We start from the raw sequence: 22,027 nt of genomic DNA on the forward strand, positions 1-22,027 counted from the left end.
AAAATTCCTAAGGGGCACGCTCAGTGGCGTACCGAGGGTTTGTGGCGCCCAGTTCCAAATGTGTATATGGCTCCCAAAATTAAAGTAAATTAGGAACAAGTATTATTTACACAACACACTACTTTAAAGCAAGTTTCGGCTCTAGTTGAGTTTCGTTCTGGCTCGACAGTTGTCGCCACCGTGCAAATTTAAACAAGTTGATTAGGCACATTAGCCAACATAATTTACCTATATGGCGTGACCAAAAGCATGCTTTTAGGTCATTGGGTATTCTTACTCACGTATCAGAAAAGACTATTTGTAATCACGTACTCAGTCGACCTCGCTTGGATTGGCTTTTCGGCAAACACGTAATTGTCGACTTGAAAATAAACGATAAATCGTTTTTGAAAGTCGATACTAGGTGGAAGCACCTTCCCGGCGATCTGAGCAACCATAGCCATCTTCGATACATAGACCCAATCAAAAATAACGTAGGTAAATGATCGAGGAGTTGGTCACCCCGCGAACTCGGTCAGGGCTGGATGAAGACCTTGAGGGGCCTTAGGCTAAAGCTAATTTTGCTGCCCCCTTTCATTGACAAATGGATGGAAAATACAATTTCAATGTAGACTTTGCGTATATTTTCGTGACTTTGTACAATGATTGCTTTACATGGTATCAGAAAATGTGGACGCATTTACTCAATTAATCCGGAATTTTTTTTCTGAAAGTAAATGATTGAATTTTTTTTTTTAATTTTTTCGAAACCTGTTGGTGCCCCTTGTAGGCTTGGTGCCCTAGGCCCAGGCCTAGTCGGCCTATTGGGTAATCCGGCCCTAAACTCGGTGTACACTGCCGTACGTCTGACTGTGCTAATAAGAGTTCGTGAATTCTTTAAAATCCGTACCTTTAACAGTACTAAGTACGCGAACTCGGTGTACAGGTCATCCGAAAGTGACTTTCCCCTCGTAAATGATTTAGAAACCTCTACATCGGCATCTCTTTTCCTTTTCCGACAATAATTGCCATTCGCTTTACGTTAAGACATTTTCTACTAAAACACTTTTATTTAAAGTTAGGAACTGTGTCAATATTAGTCCTGTTTTTAAAAATTGTAACTTCTTTTTATAAATAGGACTAGTACTGACACTGTTCCTAACTTATACCGTTTGTTGTATTTTACCAAAACTAACGTGAAAGGCTTAGTTTTTTTAATTACTAATATGTTAGGCACATTGAATAGTTCTGCTATCATAACTATTATAATAAACGATAATCATGTAACAATAGCACAAATATAAATTTACATTTCAATCGATTGCCCCAATTTGGGTTTTGTTTTAATTGTTTGTTACGAACTTTTAAATATTAAGTAACAGAAACTGACACCTAATAGATTAATACCTATAAATATCTGCTGAATTCTTGATAAAATTATTTATAATAGTAAGAGACTCCTTCTGTTAAAGTCTGTTAAACAAAACAACTAGAGATCTCCATTAAATGGCCTTTCGATATAGACTACATTCTAAATTGACGATTTGGACTAATTTCACAACAGACAAGTTGTTTTTCTTCCTTACTTCTTACGTCGTTAGTTCTGTTCTACCGATAATTTAATATTTTATACTGATTAAATTGCCAACGAGATTGAATAAAGATAAGTCCGTTCTTCGACCGGGTTTTTTTAAAACCGTTGTAAACTGAGAACTACGTGGAGGGAATAAAGTGAAATACGCCGCGATTAATAGATGGATAACTTGGAAACAACTGAATACACGACGACGACGACCATTAGCAGTTAGACTACAGTGCTACGGGATATTAACCTTAGTTAGTATAGTCAAATCAATATTTGTACCTGATTACGTCCCATATCATTGTTTCTGCTACAGTTTAAACTTTCAACTTGGCGCACGTGGAAGGGAACTAATATAGTAAAGCGAGGTACACGAAAGGTAATAATATATTTTGTACAGTTGGACTGAACTAAATATAATATGTAAATAGGACATATTTTATTGATTTTGTTTACTTACTTTGAAATTTTTCTAGGGGCACAATAATATTTTTAGGGGGCACCGAGACTTTTTGAGGGGGCGCCACGGGCCACTCTCAGATTTTTTTGAGGGGGCACAAATTATTTTTGAGGGGGCCAGGCCCCCTCAGGCCCCCTCGCTGGCTACGGCCCTGGGACTGTTGGATAATATTGTTTTCGAAGTTATTATAGGAAAAGAGCGTATAGAGAACTTTCCACTAAATCTTACACCTGCAGCGGATCTAACATCGCAACCTGAAAAGCATTAATATCACAGCAACTGCAACGAAGATGATCCCCGTACATAAAAAACTGCCAAGTTCTGCACTCACCAAAAACCAAGAACTGCAGCAAAAGGATTCTAATCTAAAAGTTTGTTATGAAACGTTCATGGAGGTAAGATAAAAACTTCGAAATTCAGATTGCTCTACAACTTGAGAATTTGGAAAGGTATTTTAAATAATCTAATGTATCAGAATAACTGAAAATGTACTTTACCGGATTTGTATCAACAGAAGAATTTAACACTTTGTACACTAGTATTGAGCCAGAATCAGTAAATATTAAAATGTGTAATAACGGTTGTTGCTATGAATGAAGTATAGATTGACAAAGTGGAAACGAAGCTTCAACAGGCCGACCTTAATGTTTCTGGATTTTAGAAGTCAGCTTTTTTAACTTTGTGCAATCTAAGTTCAGTGGCGTCGCCAGACTCTTTTTTTGGGGGGAGGACATGTTTTCAAAGCCCGTAGCTCCCCCAATAACTATAAAAACCTCGTTTTTTTAGATTCGAATTCGCGAGTTCACATTTATTTTCGCGTGATTCAGTCTTCAATTCCACGGAAAAAAATCCATAGAGATAGAAAAGAAATAGAGGGAAGATTACCGCGTTAAGGCACCCCTGTTTTCGACCGGGAAAATTCATCCCCCCGCGCATGTATGAAAGCGGAGATGGGCAGAATTTGCAACGCCATCTATCCTTCCTTTGTTTACATCAAACACAGCCAACTTTGATCTCATTCGTTGACGTTTCTGTGTTAACCTATGAGCAAAATATGTGTATGACGTGAGCGCCCCTAGCGGATTATTATTTTTAGAATAGCTTTTACATTGAAGACAATATAAAAACTGAGCGTGGCGCTGAACTCCAACACATTATAGTACAGTTTATAGGAGGAAAATCCTTGCTCGCGGAATTTCGACGAATGTGTTGGCCGTTGTAGCGCGAACAGCGCGTGATCAAAGTTAGCCGTGCATCAAATGACAGTTGATTTCCATAAAGGAATAATGTATTTCATTTCCCCGCGCGTCGATTGCGCCACGTAACCTGCCCATCCCATGGCTTCCTACATTGGCGAAAAGGGGGTCGGCATTCGCGGTCAACTTCGCCAGATACAATAGTGCCTCTATTTCTTTTCTATCTCTATGGAAAAAACCATCCACGGTTGGCAACACTATCTATCACATGCGCGTAGTCGATAACCCTTGTACCGCTTTCTCCAACTACCGGCACGGACTTAACAATTTCGTTAAGTTTCATATTAATTAATTTACCGATTTGAATTCTAGGGAAGAATACAACTAAACGCTTAACACTGACAAGTAAGAATACAACTAAACGATTAACACTGACAAGTAAGAATACAACTAAACGCTTAACACTGACTTGCAAGTATAATAACCTTACTACCGGCGTTAACGGGAATAACGGCTAGGCCTATTTAGTTTTGCGCCTGAAAATAACGCCTGTAGCCGCGTCGCGGTTCTTGTAATTCTAGTTCATTTTCAGAGTATTTAGTAAATTGCACTTCGTAGAAAATTGATATTGATCGTAAGTAATTTTTTTAAATAAAAGTCAGGTTTATTTAAAATTTATGAAGACGTCTAACCATTTCAATATTGTTGGATTAAGGAAGAGGTACAAAATATGGTTTATGAAAATAAAAAATAAGTGCAAGCCTGAATCTATTTAAAATCTAAGCATTTAGTTTAATCCATATACACACTAGAAACTCAGGTACATCGCTTTATGAAATAAGCTTCAAATGTACTGAAATTCCAGGAAGATTGTCATGTTTCTAGTCTGAACAAATAATTGTGACATACTAGTTTTTGGATGAAGGAAGAAGTCCTGACTCGAAGAAATTTATTAATTAGGAAATCATGGATAAGTTCTTAGTCAGAAAACCGAAAGGTGACTCGTTTAACTCTAATACTAATCAAAATGAGAATAAGGAGGAGGTTTGGGAATTCGATGGAATGTTCGAAGATGATAATAATTCTTATACCGAGAAGGACACTGGAGATCAAGAACCCAGTGTTTCGGATCAGAGCAAGGCAGCCAGTGATTTTAAAGATTTAAGTAAGTCTCCATATGAAGTTCCTGGACAACCGGTTCTATTTCAGTTTCCATCCAGAGAATTAGGCAAGCGAAAAAGATCTTTCAACGGTTCCAGGTACAAAAGTTTTAAATGGTTGGAATATGGTAAAAGCCAAGATGCAACGTTTTGTTTCGCGTGCAGACATTTCAAGACCAATTCCGGTAAACAAGAAGAAATATTTCAATCAATTTCGAATGAGAAACTGGAAACGAGCCATATAAAATTCAAAGAACAGGATTCCATGAAACTTAAAAGTCGGGATCGGTAGCCATTCCAACGGTTACCGCAAATTTGGAGCCAATTATGAAAGAGCGTTCGTACCTTCGAAGAGTCATTGAAATATTACTTTTAACTACTAGACAAGGAATAGCTCAACGTGGACACGATGAATCTCTTAACTCTTTGAATAGGGGGAATTTTCTGGAAATTCTTAAGACTTTTTCGAAGTTTGATGGAAAGTTTGGCGATGCACTCTTAAACGACCTTATTGAAGTTTCTGCTAATATTATATCCAACACAATTATTGCTGAAATTAAAGAAGCTGAATTTTATTCAATAATGCGTGACGACACACGGGATATTAGTAAACTGGAACAAATGAGCTTCTGCGTCCGTTATTTTGCAAATGGTAAAATAGTCAAACGTTTTCTGTTCTTTCAAGAAGTCAGAGACTCATCAGCGACTGGATTAAAGTAATGCATTTGTAATAGAATATCAAAGTACGGCTTTGATAGTGCCAATTGCGTTGGCCAAGGTTACGATGGTGCCAGCTTCATGAGCGCTAATTGTAATTGCAATTTAAAGAAGACCACCCAATGGCGATTTACGTCCATTGTTGCGCGCATCGATTGAACTTTGGTCGACACGTGCAACGACATTCAAGAAGCCAAGGTTTTTTTTTTATCTTTTAAACAGCGTGCATGGGTATTTCTCAATTTCAGGCATAGCACATATGAAATTTCAAGAAATACAGCAGGAATTACAATTAGATTGTACTAAACTTCAAGCCCTTAGCAATTCACGCTGGGCATACCAAATTAGTTCGATAAAGGCAGTTAAGAAAACGTACCCGGCTTTCTTGCAGTATTAAGAGAAACCTAAGGATGGCTCCGAGTGATGCAAGGCTCTCGGATTGTACACTTTTCTGCGAAAGTTTTCAACTTTATTTACTTTACTTGTTTTCGAGAAAATGCTTTCTGTCACTAACTTTTAAATAATCAACTTCAATCAAGCAACCTTGACCTATCCCAAGCTATTAATTATTTACCAATTACTCTGCAGTTATCATTTTCTACCGCCCATATTAATCCTGATTGCGTGAGTTTAAGTTTAAACTTTTGTAGCTTAAGTAGCCAAATTTAATTGGTTCATTAGTACCCATTGGGAAAGCTTGTTTACAATATTGCATTTATTTTATTAAAATGATACTCATCGACAATATCAACTTTGGGGGGGGGGGCATGGCTCCCAGGAAACCCCCCCCCCCCCGCTGGAGCCGCCCCTGGGTATTAGCCTAGCTGATGATAATTATTATGTTTAAAGGACTATGATTTAAGACACTGACGACTATGCAAGAAAAATTCCATCACCAACGACCTCGAGTTTGAATTACTCTGGGTCGTCCCAAACCGGGCAAGATGGAGAATTGTCAAAGCATGTCACGACTACATAGGACACTTCGCTCTCGATAAGACACGACGGGTGTTCGGTTGTACACATCGTAATTTTGTATAGTACATGTACCTATATTCGTTTTCAAATGTTTATATAGCGCACGCGCGCGTGAAAGTGAGTTTTTGGTTGCTGTTAAAAAAGGTGTTATTTTGCGCGTGTAAAAATAAATTAACGGCCAGTTCTGTTTTGAAATAAGAGGAAAAAGGTTTACCGGTTTTTATGTCGGAAAAGTTCGCGTCTTTTATTTCGCTGTTCACGACATTTTTTGGTCCGTCGAGCCGGATACATTCGTCAACTTGATTATGTTCCTCAACTAATCATCGAATCGGCTATCTTTCCGTGAGAGACAGTGAAAATTAGCGTGGATTAAACCATCGATCATATCCCGATCGTAAACGAATCAACATAAGTCATCATGGATGTTCTGGTGAGAAGAAGAGCAGCTATCAAGGGACAGATCACCAGGATTGAAAATGCGGTGGGTCAAACAGCAACGAATCTATCTGACGTCGCCTTGAAGCTGTATGTAGACAAGGTGGAAAAACTATCGAAAGACTTGGATGAGGTTCACGATGCCGTAGTTGCAAATATCGATCCCGACGACGACGACTTCGCGGATCACGAAGATGAATACAACCCTCTAGTCGCTCGACTCGAAGATCTGACAATCCTACTCGTCACTGAATCAAATGAAAGAGCAGCAAACATTCCAGTGAGACAAGTCAGACCAGCTAGTGATGTACGTTTACCTAAGCTGGAACTTCCATCATTCAGCGGTGGTTACGTCGATTGGCTTCCATTTCATGATCTCTTCACGGCCACCGTACACAACAACGAATCGCTCACCGGAGCTCAGAAGTTTCAGTATTTGAAGTCATCATTACGAAACGAAGCAGCGCTCCTAGTTCAATCTATTCCGGTAACTGACGCTAATTATCTGGAAGCTTGGGATATCTTAAACAATCGGTTCAACAATACCCGGGAAATCATCGATGCACACGTAAAACGTCTCTTCAGTCAAACTAACGTCATCCAAGAATCTTCATCCGCTTTACGAACGCTCATCGATACCACCGCCGAATGCATAAGGGCGCTCAAGGTTCTCAAAGAACCAGTACAACATTGGGACTCCATACTACTTCATCTTGTAAAGGAAAAACTGGATTCAGAATCTCGCCGACAATGGGAACTTTCCCTGAGGGGGACCGAAAGACCAACTTTCGAGGATCTCGTTACATTTCTTGAACAACGGGCCAGAGCCTTAGCAGCAGCTCCGCCTACAACTACTGCAATCAAGTCGAAGCCTCCATTACATCAGAGACCGAGTACAAAGGCTCATCATGGTGCTCTGAGCGAGACGTGTCACTTTTGCAACGAAACACACTCGGTATACAAATGTACCAATTTTCTGAATGCATCTTCGGACGAGCGTTGGAACATGGTCAAGAGGAGTGCCATGTGTTTCAATTGCTTACGAACCGGTCATCAAAGCAATGACTGCAAATCTGGTCATTGTAGGAAATGCAACGCACGACATAACACACTTCTACATCAAGAAAAGGAATTAACGAAGACGAAGGCAACCTCCGGTGTAGTTTCATGCCCATCTCGTGAAATAATTGGATCAACCCAAGTTATCTTGGCAACCGCAATGGTCCAAGTCAAGGGACTTGACGAGCAACTTTATCCAGCCCGAGCGCTTCTGGACTCGGGTTCTCAAGCCAGTTTCATCACGGAACAATTCACGAGGAAACTAAGATTGAAGCGAACACGTTTCAACGTCTCAGTTGACGGAATTGGAGCAACCGGAATGAACACCTCTCAAGGCAGTGTCATGGTGAATATTCAGTCAAATATCATTAACACGTCGGAGGTCATCGTCGAGGCAATCGTCCTGAAAAAGGTCACGGATTATTTACCTAACAGTCCGTTCGATCCTGGAAATTGTCTACACTTGAAAGGCTTAACACTTGCTGATCCAACTTTTCATAGCCCTGGACAAGTGGATATTTTACTAGGTGCTGACGTGTATCTAGAGCTCTTACAAGATGGCATTTGCAAGGGGAAAGAAGGTCTTCCAGGTGCCTTTAATACTCTTTTCGGATGGGCAGTTTCCGGTCCATTGCTGATGGCCGGAAGAAGTTCGAAAATAAAGGTCCACCATTGTACATTGGAAGCAGATTTGAAACATCTTTGGGAGCTAGAAGACATCCAGCCTCGAAGAATACTATCTCCAACAGAAATTCAATGTGAAAAGAACTTTGAAGAATCACATGCACGTGACTCTACAGGAAGATTCACTGTACGATTACCAAAGATAAACGATGCACCAAAACGTCTACGTGTTAACCCGAATCTCTATGAGGAGTACCGCAAGTTCATGGGGGAATACATTGCCCTTGGACATATGGAACTCATTCCCTCGAATGAAATAAAAATCGAAACCAATCCATCTTACTACTTGCCTCATCATACGGTATTCAAAGAAGACAGTACCACCACGAGAGTTCGTGTGGTGTTCGACGCCTCTGCCAAATCTACAACTGGAGTTTCCCTAAAAAATCATCTGCTAGTGGGGCCAAAACTTCAAGATGATTTGGTCAACCTCCTTATTCGCTTTCGTCAACATCGCATTTTAATGAAAGCAGACCTTGCCAAAATGTTTCGTCAAATTAGAGTACATCCAGACGACTCCGATCTTCAAAGAATTGTTTGGCGAAACAACTCACACGAACCCTTGCTCGAATACCGTTTGCTAACGGTTACATATGGAACCGCATCAGCGCCATACCTAGCAACTAAAGTCTTGAAGCAACTCGGCCATGACGTGAAAGAGACACTTCCGTTGGCATCTTCGGCTTTACAAAATGACTTCTACATGGACGATCTAATGACAGGAGACGAAACGATTGAGAACGTTTTAAGACTTCAGTCAGAAATCATTCAAGCTACATCTCAAGCAGGATTTGAAATAAGGAAATGGGCGTCGAATGAAGCTGCATTATTGGATACACTACCAGCCAACATGAAGGATTTACAAAAGCCACTATGCATCGAGAACGACGAATCAGTCAAGACTCTCGGCCTATATTGGACTCCTTCGGCTGATAATTTCTCGTTTATGGTTACTTCTCCAGCGTCAAGAAGTTCAATCACTAAACGTACGATTCTTTCGGATACAGCAAGGATATTCGATCCTCTGGGACTGTTGGCACCAGTAACCGTTCGAGCGAAACTGATGTTACAGGAAATGTGGCAGCTAAAATTGAATTGGGATGAGCAACTTCCCCAACCACTTGAAGCTAAATGGAGGTCGTTTCGAACCGATTTACCAGAAATTGAAAACATTACGGTTCAACGGCACATTTCGCAAGCTAATGCTACAGACATTAGCCTGCATGGATTTTGTGACGCATCGGAGAAAGCGTACGCAGCTGCCGTATACCTGAAGACGGTGAATAACAACGGACAAATCAAAATACAACTGATCGCTGCGAAAACAAGAGTCGCTCCGCTCAAACAAATCACACTTCCGAGACTGGAATTATCTGGTGCATTACTTTTGGCTTCTCTGATTCAACTGATCAGGGAGTCATTGAGATTGGATATAGCTGATGTTCATTGCTGGTCGGACTCAACAATCGTCCTAGCTTGGTTGAAAGCTCCACCGCAACGTTGGAAAACGTTCGTAGCCAATCGAGTGTCAGAAATCCACGAGAAACTACCGAGAGCGCAATGGCATCACATTTCAGGAGATAGCAACCCTGCAGATTGCGCTTCTCGAGGAATATCCGCTAGCGAACTGGGAAATCATGGTCTCTGGTGGCATGGACCGCAGTGCCTTATTTTCGCCGCAACAACGCAAGAACTACATGAACTCTCAGAGCCAAATGAATGTTTATCCGAGGAAAGACGAATTATTTCGTTAGTAACACATCATCAAATGGATTTCACGCTCCTCTCCAAATTTTCAGCGCTTAAAAAACTCATTCATATCACCGCCTACATTCTACGTTTTGTCTTCAATTCGCGAAATGCGACAGAATTGAGGATTACTGGACCTTTATCGAAGGAATAGAACGAAAAGGCGCTATCCCATTGGATTCGGGTCGTCCAAAGCAACAGTTTTAACGAAGAGATAGCTTGCCTTAAACAAAACAAGGAATTACCACGGAAAAGTAAAATCCTTTCGATGCGTCCGTACATCGATCAAGATGGGATTCTTAGAGTTGGTGGCAGACTTTGCCACTCCAACTTACCATACGAACAAAGGCATCCAGCACTGTTACCGAGACAGAGCAAATTAACAGAACTTCTACTACTACTAACTTCTGTCTTACAGAAACGTTATTGGATCGTCGGTCTTCGTGATGCCATACGTTTCCATATCAGAAGATGTGTTTCATGTGTACGACAGCAGGCAGTCACTGTAAAGGAACTTATGGGCGATTTACCACCAGCGAGAGTAAATCCTGCTCGGCCATTTTTGAAGTGTGGAGTCGACTACGCAGGACCATTTACCCTTAAACTAATGAAGGGACGAAGTCACCTCAGGTTTAAGGGATACATTGCCGTCTTCGCTTGCTTTACCACAAGATCAATTCATCTTGAACTTGTCAGTGACATGACCACCTAAGCATTTCTGGCAGCATTGAAACGCTTTGTTGCTCGACGAGGAAAATGCGCCGACATTTACAGCGACTGTGGAACCAACTTTACAGGAGCCGATCGAGAGATGAAAACATTCATCAAATTCATAGTCTCTACAAACAACAACGATCATGTGTCACGATGGCTCGCAGACGAAGGAATTAATTGGCACTTCAACCCGCCTGCAGCGCCACATTTTGGAGGCCTCTGGGAAGCCGGGGTGAAGTCCGTCAAGTATCATCTGAAACGAGTTCTTGGCACCATGGTTCTAAACTTTGAAGAAATGCAAACGCTTCTTTGCCAAATCGAAGCTTGCTTAAATTCACGTCCGTTAACGGCGTTAAGCTCGGATCCAAACGACTTCAATGCGTTGACACCTGGACATTTCCTAATCGGAGATGCGCTCACCGCAATACCCGAACCAGATCTCACTTCTGAAAACGTCAACCGCCTGTCACGTTGGCAATTGGGCCAACAAGTACTGCAGCACTTTTGGAACCGTTGGCGAAATGAATTCCTCTCTCGCCTTCAACAACGTCCAAAGTGGACTACACCAAAACCGAATCTACGAGTCGGCGACTTGGTCTTGCTCAAAGATGAAGATTTACCTCCAACCAAGTGGAGAATGGCAAGAATCACTGAACTTCATCCAGGACAAGACAATCAAGTTCGCGTCGTAACTGTCAGAACCTCTGACAAATCACTGAAAAGACCCGTAGTTAAATTATGCCAGTTACCACTAGACTGATTTTAATTGTATTCAAACTGTTTACTAAGTGTTATTTATGTATGCAAATGTAACTTTTCGGACTTTTACTATCTCATTTGAAATTCGTTATTTCAAGGCGGGCGGAATGTTCGGTTGTACACATCGTAATTTTGTATAGTACATGTACCTATATTCGTTTTCAAATGTTTATATAGCGCACGCGCGCGTGAAAGTGAGTTTTTGGTTGCTGTTAAAAAAGGTGTTATTTTGCGCGTGTAAAAATAAATTAACGGCCAGTTCTGTTTTGAAATAAGAGGAAAAAGGTTTACCGGTTTTTATGTCGGAAAAGTTCGCGTCTTTTATTTCGCTGTTCACGACAACGGGTCATAACTGACCAAGGAACGTCTTATACGGGCAATCGTGATGGGCTAGTCACTACGCGTAATCGGTGTACAAGCCCGTACCTTTGACTGAACTAATGTGATTACGCGTAATCTCTAAAGTCTGTATCTTTATCAGTGTTGAGTTCGCGTAATCGCTGTACAGGACATCTGACAGTGGATTTAAAACTCGCTTGATGACTTAGGCCTAAGGTGGTGCCTTGGGTATTATCTTAGCTAATTATTATTATTATTATAATTTTTGCGTTTAAGGAGGGTTTTCATTAGGAAAAATACCACACGACAATGATCGTCGATGCAAAAGATTTGAACGTCAATGTTTAAACGTCGACGCTCGCCGTCGTGGCGTTTTCGGCCAGGTTAAAACCAGACTTAAACTATACAGGGTTCAACAATCATTTTACTGTGAAAGGCAATCAGCATCGCTCATAGCGGCAAACCTCAAGTTCGTTGATCCGCCATCAAACCTCTATTATAACTAATACGTCACAATCTTAACCATTGGTAACTAGCATGAAAGTCGATTTAAGGCGATGATAAATAGAGCCGAGAATCATTACAGCGTCATAGTTCAGTTATTTCGTTCCTAAATCATTTAAGTAGTGAAACGCTAAATTCAATAAATTTAAAACATCTCTGAAAACATGTAAACATAATTAACAATATAAACTTACTACTACTAAAGTAGATATAAAAATTAATTTACCATTTCCGTTATAATATAACTAAGTTAATATTTAAGCCCTAACCTAAAGTAACAATTTCAAATAGTATGGTTTAAACCCGAAACTAATCCGAATACATCAAAAACCGACAGATGGAATTTAAGCAGATTTCAGAGGCCTCGCCGTTCTCGATTTTACGGAGCGCTGGGCTAAATTCCTTTTTAAAATTTTGTTCATTTCCTTTTACTAAACGTAAAAGTCCGCTAATGAATCTGAAGATATTTATTATAGTAGATCAGCTCAGATCGGTTACTTTAAATAATAAATCAGATACAATTTTAAAATCAGATTGCAGGGTGGGGAATATAACAGATAAGCTGGCTCTGACTAACTGATTTGCTTCGGATATCTTAAAAAATCGACCTATATAACCTATTCAGTTGGCCGTTGGGAACACTAAGTATGGTAAGAACCGAATTTTTTACCTGAGTATTTTTCAATAAACGTTTCTTGTTTACTTCAATCCTTTTTCAGGGTAGCTATAACTAGAGTAGTTATTTTAATAATCCATGCCAGTAAATTTTTTCCCTTGAAATGCGAATGTACTTGAATGGGATTTGTCATTTTTAAGCAGGATGCCAGCCTATTTTTATACCCATGCGATTTGAGCTAGTCACACACGCACCAATACACATTAATTTTTAAGTAGGTACATAAATGGTAAATAGTGAAATTTATTTTTGTTGCAAATGTAATTGTCTTTTTTTTGTAATTTAGATATGACGAGATTGAATGGTCATGTCACGCATGAAAACTGTTTTAAAGCTTGTTTATTCAAACTTAGTCACCTGAATCTAGGATAACATCCAGACTCAGTTTGGATATCATGCTCGCATTTATTTATTTATTTTTCGGTAAAATTAATGACTTTTTGGTATATTCATGTAAATTCTGAGATTAGTGAGAGTTTTATAATATGAAATAGCAGAATTTAAAGTTTTCATATCAATGTCGTCGTGGCCATTCTCTTTCGAGTTTTTTAAAGAATCCATTATTCTCCAAAGATCACTGGGAACAACCAGCGAAAATAATGGAGACCTTAGGGCACAATCACATAAAACTACATTAGCCGGGATATTTACATTTACATTTTATTTTAATAAAATATCATAATTTGCTAGATTTACCACTATGCTAGAGAAATATTCAGTTAAGAAGTTAGCTGCTTCTTCAGCTTCTTTACCACTTGTTTAAATATAATCATTATATTTAATTTTAACTATATTGTTACACTTTTTGGGTTATTTGTTGATTCGTTTCAAGTTTTCCAAATTGATTTTCGTTCGCTACTACATTTTTAAATTTTCATGAAAAATAATCGTTTATTGTGATCTTTATTAATTGCGTTAATTTATTTCGATATTTATTAAACGTTTTCTATTACTTTACTTGAAAGATTATGGCGGCTCATCAATACATTTTCAATGGAGAGTTCGCATTTGATGATAGTTTTGGATGCTTGATACTGCATTAAAATAACTTGCGAAACACTTATTTCCTTCCTAAGTGTATTTTACAAATTAACTCTTATACCAAAAACGTTGGATCGCAGTGGAAACAATATTAGATTTTTTGTTTGAAATAGTTCAGTTTTAGTTATTTGACACACCAAAATAACAGATAAACATTATGTCTAAGATAAATGCTTTTATTTAATACACGATCTAAAATAACAATTTACTATTTTACCAATTTACTAAAATGGATTCAAGGATCAAATTCAAGCAAAGGATGACGAAAATTGACAACAATTATTTTCAAACACAAATGAAATAAACTTTTTTTTTTTTCAATTATTCCCCAAAAATGTTTCTCCTAATCTAAAACATCTCCAATATCTGATCCTTTATAGATCCCCCTTTAAATCTGCTTTTAAGCTGCTTTGGTAGAAAAAGTTTTGTTTATATATCTGCCTCTTTATTCTGAGTCCACGTCATAATTTTGCCATGATTCGTTCAAACAAGAAATATTTAGAAACTTTAAAATGTCCGAGAAATTTCAATGTTCCCTATAAGTAGGAAAATTTGAGAGAGCTTAGAAAAGCAGTTTCTATTCATGGGAATGATGGAAGATAACTTAATACTTAGCCACATCTTGTAAAAAATTAATTTATTAATTAACCAATCGAGAAAATGGTTCTTTTCGATACTGTTTAAGCCTAATTTGCCTCGACTTAAATGCTAAGTAATAGAATGAAAATATTAAATAGAAATAATGTTCACTTATTTTGTAAATATTTAATATATAACATTAACACTTTTTGGGAAGTGCTTGAATTTAAGAGAAACAGTATTTGTTTGGTCTAAATTGTTTTTGGATTTATGAAAAGTAATATTAGTATAAATAATAACAATTATTTTTTATTTCTGTCAAATTGACCTACAATTTTATTTTTCAATATAATGCATTTTGGTGGTAAATAATATAAATTTAGGACAATGGCACACTCAGGGAGGTAAGGGATGGCAGCCGTGTTTTTAAATAAAGATAACTCTGTCAAGGGAAACAGTCCATCCAATTCTGAACCACTACTCTTGTTAGCTGGGCATATTTATAACTTAAGTAGAGGAGTGTACCCGAGGTTTAAATCACCGATTTTGATGAAACTCGGGGGGTATAGACCTTGGGGTAACATGAATTTACACCAAGGGAAAAGTTACGCTGGGCTACCGTTTTGCTATGGCAACCGAAAATGTTTTTGACAACTTAAAATGAAAAAATCTACATTTAAAAAAAGCAAGGAATTTTCTCGGTTTCCTGTGAAAATATTGAAAACTCAAAAATAAAAATAAAAAATTTAAATTTCAACTAAAATGCTAAATTTTGGGTGAAATTCATCAATTTTGGGTAAACGTAAACCAAATTTGGGTAAAATTGAGAAAGGTTCATTGAATTTGATAAATAAAGGAATATTTGCAAATTTTACCTAAATAGGGTATTGTCAAATAATTTTTTTTGAAATCGACAAAAATTGGCTAAATTGACTAAAATTGGGTAAAAAGACCAAAATTGGGTAAAATGACCTAAAATGTTTAAAATTGGATAAAATCGGGTTTAACCAACTAATATCGTCTAAAATGGGGTAAAAAGATTAAATTGGGGTAAAATGATAAAATTTGGGTAAAATAATCAGATTTTGCCCAAATGACAAAAATTGGGTAGAATTGTGTTAAAACTACTAATGAATTTGACTAGAATCGCGTTGAGTTAATTGAAATGAACGAAATTGGATAAAAAGAGCAGTATTTACTTATATTAAATAAGTTTCGACTAGAATCGTCTTCTAGTCGAAACTTATTTAATTTAAGATTATTTTACCCAAATTTTATAGTTTAACAGAAATTTTATCATTTTACCCAATTTTATTCAATAGTAGTTGGATTAACACAATTTTATTCAATTTTATTAATTTTTGACTGTTTTACTCAATTTTCTCAAATAACCCCCAAAATTTTATAATTTTACCTCATTTTAGACGATATTAGTTGTTTAACACGATTTAATCCAATTTGAAACATTTTAGGTCATTATACCCAATTTTGGTCTTTTTACCAATTTTGGTCAATTTAGCTAATTTTTTTCGATTTTGTGTACCCCCCTGTGAAACCGAGAAAATCCCATGCTTTATTAATTGTAGATTTTTCATTTTAAGTTGTCAAAAACATTTTCGGTTGCTATAGCAAAACGAAAGCCCAGCGTAACTTTCCCCTTGGTGAAAATTCATGTTACCCCAAGGTCTTCAAACCCTCTTAGTTTCATTAAAATCGGTGATTTAAACCTCGGGTACACTCCTCGTTAGTGAACCTGATGACAGGGCTGCCAACACTTACATCACCCCTCCCCCCATTTGTGTTGTTACTTACTGTAAATATTGTGTTATTAGTGAACTTACTTGACAACCTTAAATTATTTAGGAGCGTCTTTTGGCAAGGCGAAAATAATACAGCCCTAATCATGGGCCATATTTAAATATCAATAATATTTCCAATAATTCATTTCTACCAATTTACATTCCTTAGCGAGAATGTGGCTTTGTTTCAGTAAATTGTTTGGTACCGAAAGTACTAAATCAAATCAATAATTTTTGGAAGAATGGTAAAAAAAAGCATTAGTGGACCAATTCTTTGCTACGTCAGACATCAACAATCTCCAGGATGTGATGAGTAGTACACTTAAATTAAAATCTGTGGCTACTTAATTTCCGTTCTAAAGATCCAAGATACTAACCAAGCTAAAAATTTTAAAATTGGACGTGGTCTTATCTGTAGTTGATTACCATGATAACTATAGAGCACATTTTTTCGGAGCTCCAGCAGAGAGTGGCTGAACGGTATTTACTACGGGCAAGGCAGCAAACCGTAGCATGTGAGTTGGCCTGAGGGGCCCAGCCCCACAAACATAATTTCTGTTGTCCCTTCCCAAAAATCCGAGAGTGCCCATCGTGTCCCCTCAAAATATCAAAGTAAGTAAACGAAATAAAATACAAAATATATCCTATTCACATTTTATATTTAGTTAAGTCCAACTGTCCAAACTATATTATTTGCATTCGTGTATCTTGCTTTACTAAATTAGTATCATTTTCACCATTTGAAGAGAAAGTTTTAGCTGTAGCAGAAACAATAATATGGCACGTAATCAAATATCGATGTATATATATATATATTCATAGCCTCATAGGTCTAAGGAAAGAAATGTAAGGGTACTCCCTTAGGAATTTGCCGGACCTCCTCTACTGAAAAGTCCTGGCTACGGGTCTGCAAGGTGGTTATTTTGAATCTATAGTAAGAGGTTTATATTATCTTTGTAAATAAGAAATATCCCTTGGCGACGTGCTAACTTCCCTTTTCGGGTACTATTTAATAATAATCAGCTAGGCTAATACCCAAGGCACCAAACCCCTGACCCAATAATACATTTAAAGAAAGAAATATACAACGAACCCGATCATATTCGCAGGTCAGCCAGACATAGCTTTCCTTATTTGCGTCCGTTCCAATCTTTTTATTGCAGAGGTGGGCAAAAAATGTGAGATAATTCCAAAATAAACACTCAGACATTTTTAATTTGAATGATTAAGTGAGCAAGTGCTAAATACAGGCAGGCCCGTAGCCAGGATTTTTCAGTTGAGGGGGCCTGAAAAATTCCTAAGGGGGCACGCTCAGTGGCGTACCGATGGCTTGTGGCGCCCGGTTCAAAAGGTGTATATGGCGCCCCCAATTAAAGTAAATTAGGAACAAGAATTCTTCACACACTACATTAAAGCTAGTGTCGGCTCTAGTTGAGTTGAGTTCTGGCTCGACAGTTGTCGCCACCGTGCAAATTTAAACAAGTTGATTAGGCACATTAGCCAACATAATTTACCTATATGGCGTGACCAAAAGCATGCTTTTAGGTCATTGGGTATTCTTACTCACGTATCAGAAACGACTATTCGTAATCACGTACTCAGTCGACCTCGCTTGGATTGGCTTTTCGGCAAACACGTAATTGTCGACTTTAAAATAAACGATAAAACGTTTTTGAAAGTCGATACTAGGTGGAAGCACCTTCCCGGCGATCTGAGCAACCATAGCCATCTTCGATACATAGACCCAATCCAAAATAACGTAGGTAATGATAGAGCTGACACTTGCTTTAATTATATTGAAATATAAATTATTTAAACACAATGAATTTACTGGATTTAGAAGCCTCTACATCGGCATCTCTTTTCCTTTTCCGATGATAATCGCCATTCGCTTTACGTTAAGACATTTTCTACTAAAACACTTTATTTAAAGTTAGGAACTGTGTCAATAATAGTCCTGTTTTTAAAAATTTTAACTTTTTTTATAAATAGGACTATTACTAACACTGTTCCTAACTTTTACCGTTTGTTGTATTTTACCAAAACTAACGAGAAATGCTTAGTTTTTTTAATTACTAATATGTTAGCTTCTACTTTTACTCTGTGATTGAGACGCGATAGATTTAGGAAGCGGATCTTAATTTATTCAGAACAATTGCTTTTAATGAGCGCAACAGGGAGACTACATCCAAATATACAGAATGTCCGTTACAGCCAAAATTTTTGTAAAGGTTTCGTTCGTTGTTAAAACTTAAATCTAAGCCTTTTTTTCTTTCAAAACACGAGACTCGTGCTCGCTCTTTCCCTATAACCCACGAGACGCGAGCTCGAGCTATTCAACAATATATATATATATATATATATATACAAACGTTTAAACAATATTTCTTTACATGAACGATTTTATAGAGTTCATTAATTCTTAATCTCTAAGGGGTACAACAAATTAATGGATCTTTTCACGAGAGTTCCATTTGGCAATCGAATTTTGCAGGAGTGGATCTTCTTGTCGCAACCTTCAAACACTTCTTCCACTTTCACTAATTTCAATATCTGTCTAGGTTCGTTGTCTCCTTTCAGTAAAGCTACGTCTCCCACGTCTATAACGGCATTCGGACTTTTTCTGTCCAGGTGGTGAACGGATTTTAACTGTAAAAGATATTCGGACTTCCATCTTTTCCAGAAATGGTTCAATAATGTTTGGTCTCGGGTTAAAGTGCTGGCCGTTACCGGCTCGGAATTTGGGGGTAGTGAAGTTAATCGTTTACCGACCAAAAAATGAGCTGGGGTTAATGCTGTAGGTTCCTCATTGTCGCTTCCTTGGTATGTTAGTAGACGTGAATTAATCACGGCTTCCACCTCTGCTAAGACGGTAGTTACTTCTTCGAATCTGAATAGAGCGCCGTGTAAAACCTTCTTAAGCGCTGACTTGACGCCTCTCACCATTATTTCATAAAACCGGCCCCACCGAGGAGCCCGCTCCACGATGAACTTCCATTGGGCGCCAATCTTACCAAAAATTCGCTCACGTCCTTTTCTTTTACGCTGTTCCAAATGGAAGTTAACTCTTTGTCCGCTCTCTTGAAACTTTTCTGTCTCGAGGCAGGGGCGCAGTAACTTCCTTAGCTGATTTTGCTTTCCATTTTCTACATTTCAAGCACGCCCCAATTATTTTCTTTACTAATTGCCTGTTACGTATAATCCAATACTTTTCTCTAACTTGCGCTAAGGTATTAACCGTTCCAGAGTGATGGACAATCTCATGCTCGCGGTCGACTATTAAACTGGAGAAGTAATGATCACACGGTAGAACTACAGGATGTTTGTCAGTGTAATCAAACTCTGAAAATTGGAGTCTACCGCCAACCCTAATAAAACCAGCGAATTCCTTTTTTACTCAGTTCCGGCCTTCAAGTCCTTTTGTTCTTCCTGAAAACTTTCAGTTTGAACTCGGCGAATCCAGAATTCTTCAGCCTTCCTTATTTCTTCGGCGTTCAGAGGGATTATCTCGTCCACTTTTACTAACGAATCTCTTTTTTGGTGTTTGCGCAAGTTTTGGAGAAACCTCAGTACCCATCCTGTTACTCATAGGACTCTTGACAGTCTACTGCGTTGCTTAATATTCAACAGTGGTTCGGTAACTTGCTTTGCCTCGCACACCGTGAGAGCGACCTCTTCATACTTCCTTCTGGTTTCTTCTTCAACCTTTGAAATCTCATCTTCGCCTAATTTCTCTGGTTCGTAGTTTTTGTTACCGCAATTCTTTACTTTGGCTACAAGCCAGCAGGTCCATTCCACCAAATCTCGCTGCCTTGTAGATCTTTTAAGGTTTTTCCTCTCGTTAACAAGTCCGCAGGATTCTGAGAACCCTGACAATGATTCCATGAGCCTGGTTCGGCTATGTCTTGTATTTCTTCTACTCAGTTTCCCACGAAAAGTTTCCATTTTCTGGGTGAACCTATTATCCAGTGAATGACGATTTTCGAATCTGACCAAAAATTGATTTTTTCGTTGTTGATATTCATACACTTACTAACTCTGTTTGTCAGTCGGGCTCCTACTAGAGCTCCCATTAGCTCCAGCCTGGGAAAATTTATCCTCTTCAGCGGTGCAACGCAGGATTTTGAAGTTACAAGACGACTGGATACCTTTCCGTTACTTAATGTGGCTCTTAAATAAACGACCGCTCCAAAGGCGGCCTCACTAGCATCTGAAAATCAGTGTAGTTGCATCTCTGATAAAATACGCGAAAAAGTAGATTAGTCCATAAATAAAAGGGATAATATAGCTAAATCCTAAACAAATTCGAAGAAATTAAAAAAACTTTCTAATAACTCGTACCAATAGGTCTTCGAGCAAACAAAAAACGCGAAACTCGGATCAAATAGATCTTCCAGTAATAAATTAATAAGAAATAAAAAATAAAAAATAGCCAGAAATTCCAAAGGTAGACCGGTTTCGTTCTATTTGGAACTCATCAGTACCGTGCGGGAAATTGGCTGGCGACTGTCAAATCTAAAAGAGAAACTAAGCCTAAACATTATAAATTTCAAAACGCGTTGCATATAGCAACGGAAAGCCGAAAAGGGGGGAGATATGTCTTCCTCATTGAAAAAACCGAGTCGGGGTGTGGATATAAGTCGTAAATTGGGTAGCTCTGAGCACCGTGAGTTCCAAATTTTGGCAAGATCGTGAGGTGATTCGTCGTCCCAAGATCTCTGTTTATCCAGCCACAGCCTTTGGAAAAGCGTCTTCCCTCTGATTGAGAATGGCGTTATTAACCCCAAGGGATCAAATATTCGAGCGGACAGCTGCAAAACGCATCTTTTCGTACTGTCCAACTGTTGTACAAGGAGAAGCAAGGCCTCTACTTCAAAGGAGAAGTTATCTGTTTCTTCATTCCAGGTCATTCCTAGAACCTTAGATGACAACGAAGCGCTAGGTAAAATCAGGGTTTCTTGATTTTCGCTCGACGTCAATGCCTCGTTGAACTTTTCCGTTTCGATACGCTCTTGTAGACCCTTGTCATTAGTATGCCATTTACATAGATCAAAATGTCCCCTTTTAAGGATCTCCTTCGCTTCCTTAACTCTGCCATAGGCCAATAGAGCGTTATCAGCTCCCGAGACAAAATCATCGACGTATCGATCTTCCTTTAGTATCTTACACGTTTCCGGAAATTCATTTCTCAATTGTTCTAGATGTTAACTCCAAATAAAACTTTGGTGAATCTAAATATTATGTATTTTTGATTTGGGTCTTCGGTGTTTTCAATCCACAAAAATCTTACAGCGTTTCTATCTCTTTCGTGTAAGTCGATCTGAAGGAAGGCTTGCTTAATATCGGCGACAATTGCTACTTTCTTTGTTCGAAATTTCACGAGGATTTCAAAGATGTCAGGATTGAGGTTTGGACCGGACATTAAACAGTCGTTTAGCGAATTCTCGTTCTTCTTATGACTCGACGCGTCAAACACAAGACGTACTTTTGTGGTCGCTCTTTCTTCTCTTATAACCGGTTGATGAGGGAGATAAAAGAGGGGGTCAATCTCATTTGTCTCTCTCGCGACCCTTTCGATAATTCGTATTCTTTAAAGGCCTTTTGTACGCTTCAAATA

At 38.4% G+C, this 22,027-nt stretch overlaps 1 protein-coding gene across 1 annotated transcript; it reads right to left on the reverse strand.

Moving 5' to 3' along the window:
• Positions 1–18,825: 18,825 nt before the first annotated feature.
• On the reverse strand, positions 18,826–21,832 carry LOC149951607 (uncharacterized). Its single transcript, XM_090169616.1, has 6 exons — positions 21,701–21,832; positions 21,076–21,572; positions 20,057–20,398; positions 19,808–19,942; positions 19,606–19,766; positions 18,826–19,556 (listed from the first exon to the last, which is right to left on the reverse strand). The coding sequence occupies exons 1-6, from the start codon at positions 21,830–21,832 to the stop codon at positions 18,826–18,828; spliced, it is 1,998 nt and encodes a 665-aa protein (XP_090025742.1).
• Positions 21,833–22,027: the final 195 nt, after the last annotated feature.

This window comes from Leiobunum rupestre, chromosome 3 (genome assembly GCF_980474605.1).
Source record: "Leiobunum rupestre chromosome 3, qqLeiRupe1.1.hap1, whole genome shotgun sequence".
In the NCBI taxonomy this organism is placed as follows: domain Eukaryota; kingdom Metazoa; phylum Arthropoda; class Arachnida; order Opiliones; family Sclerosomatidae; genus Leiobunum; species Leiobunum rupestre.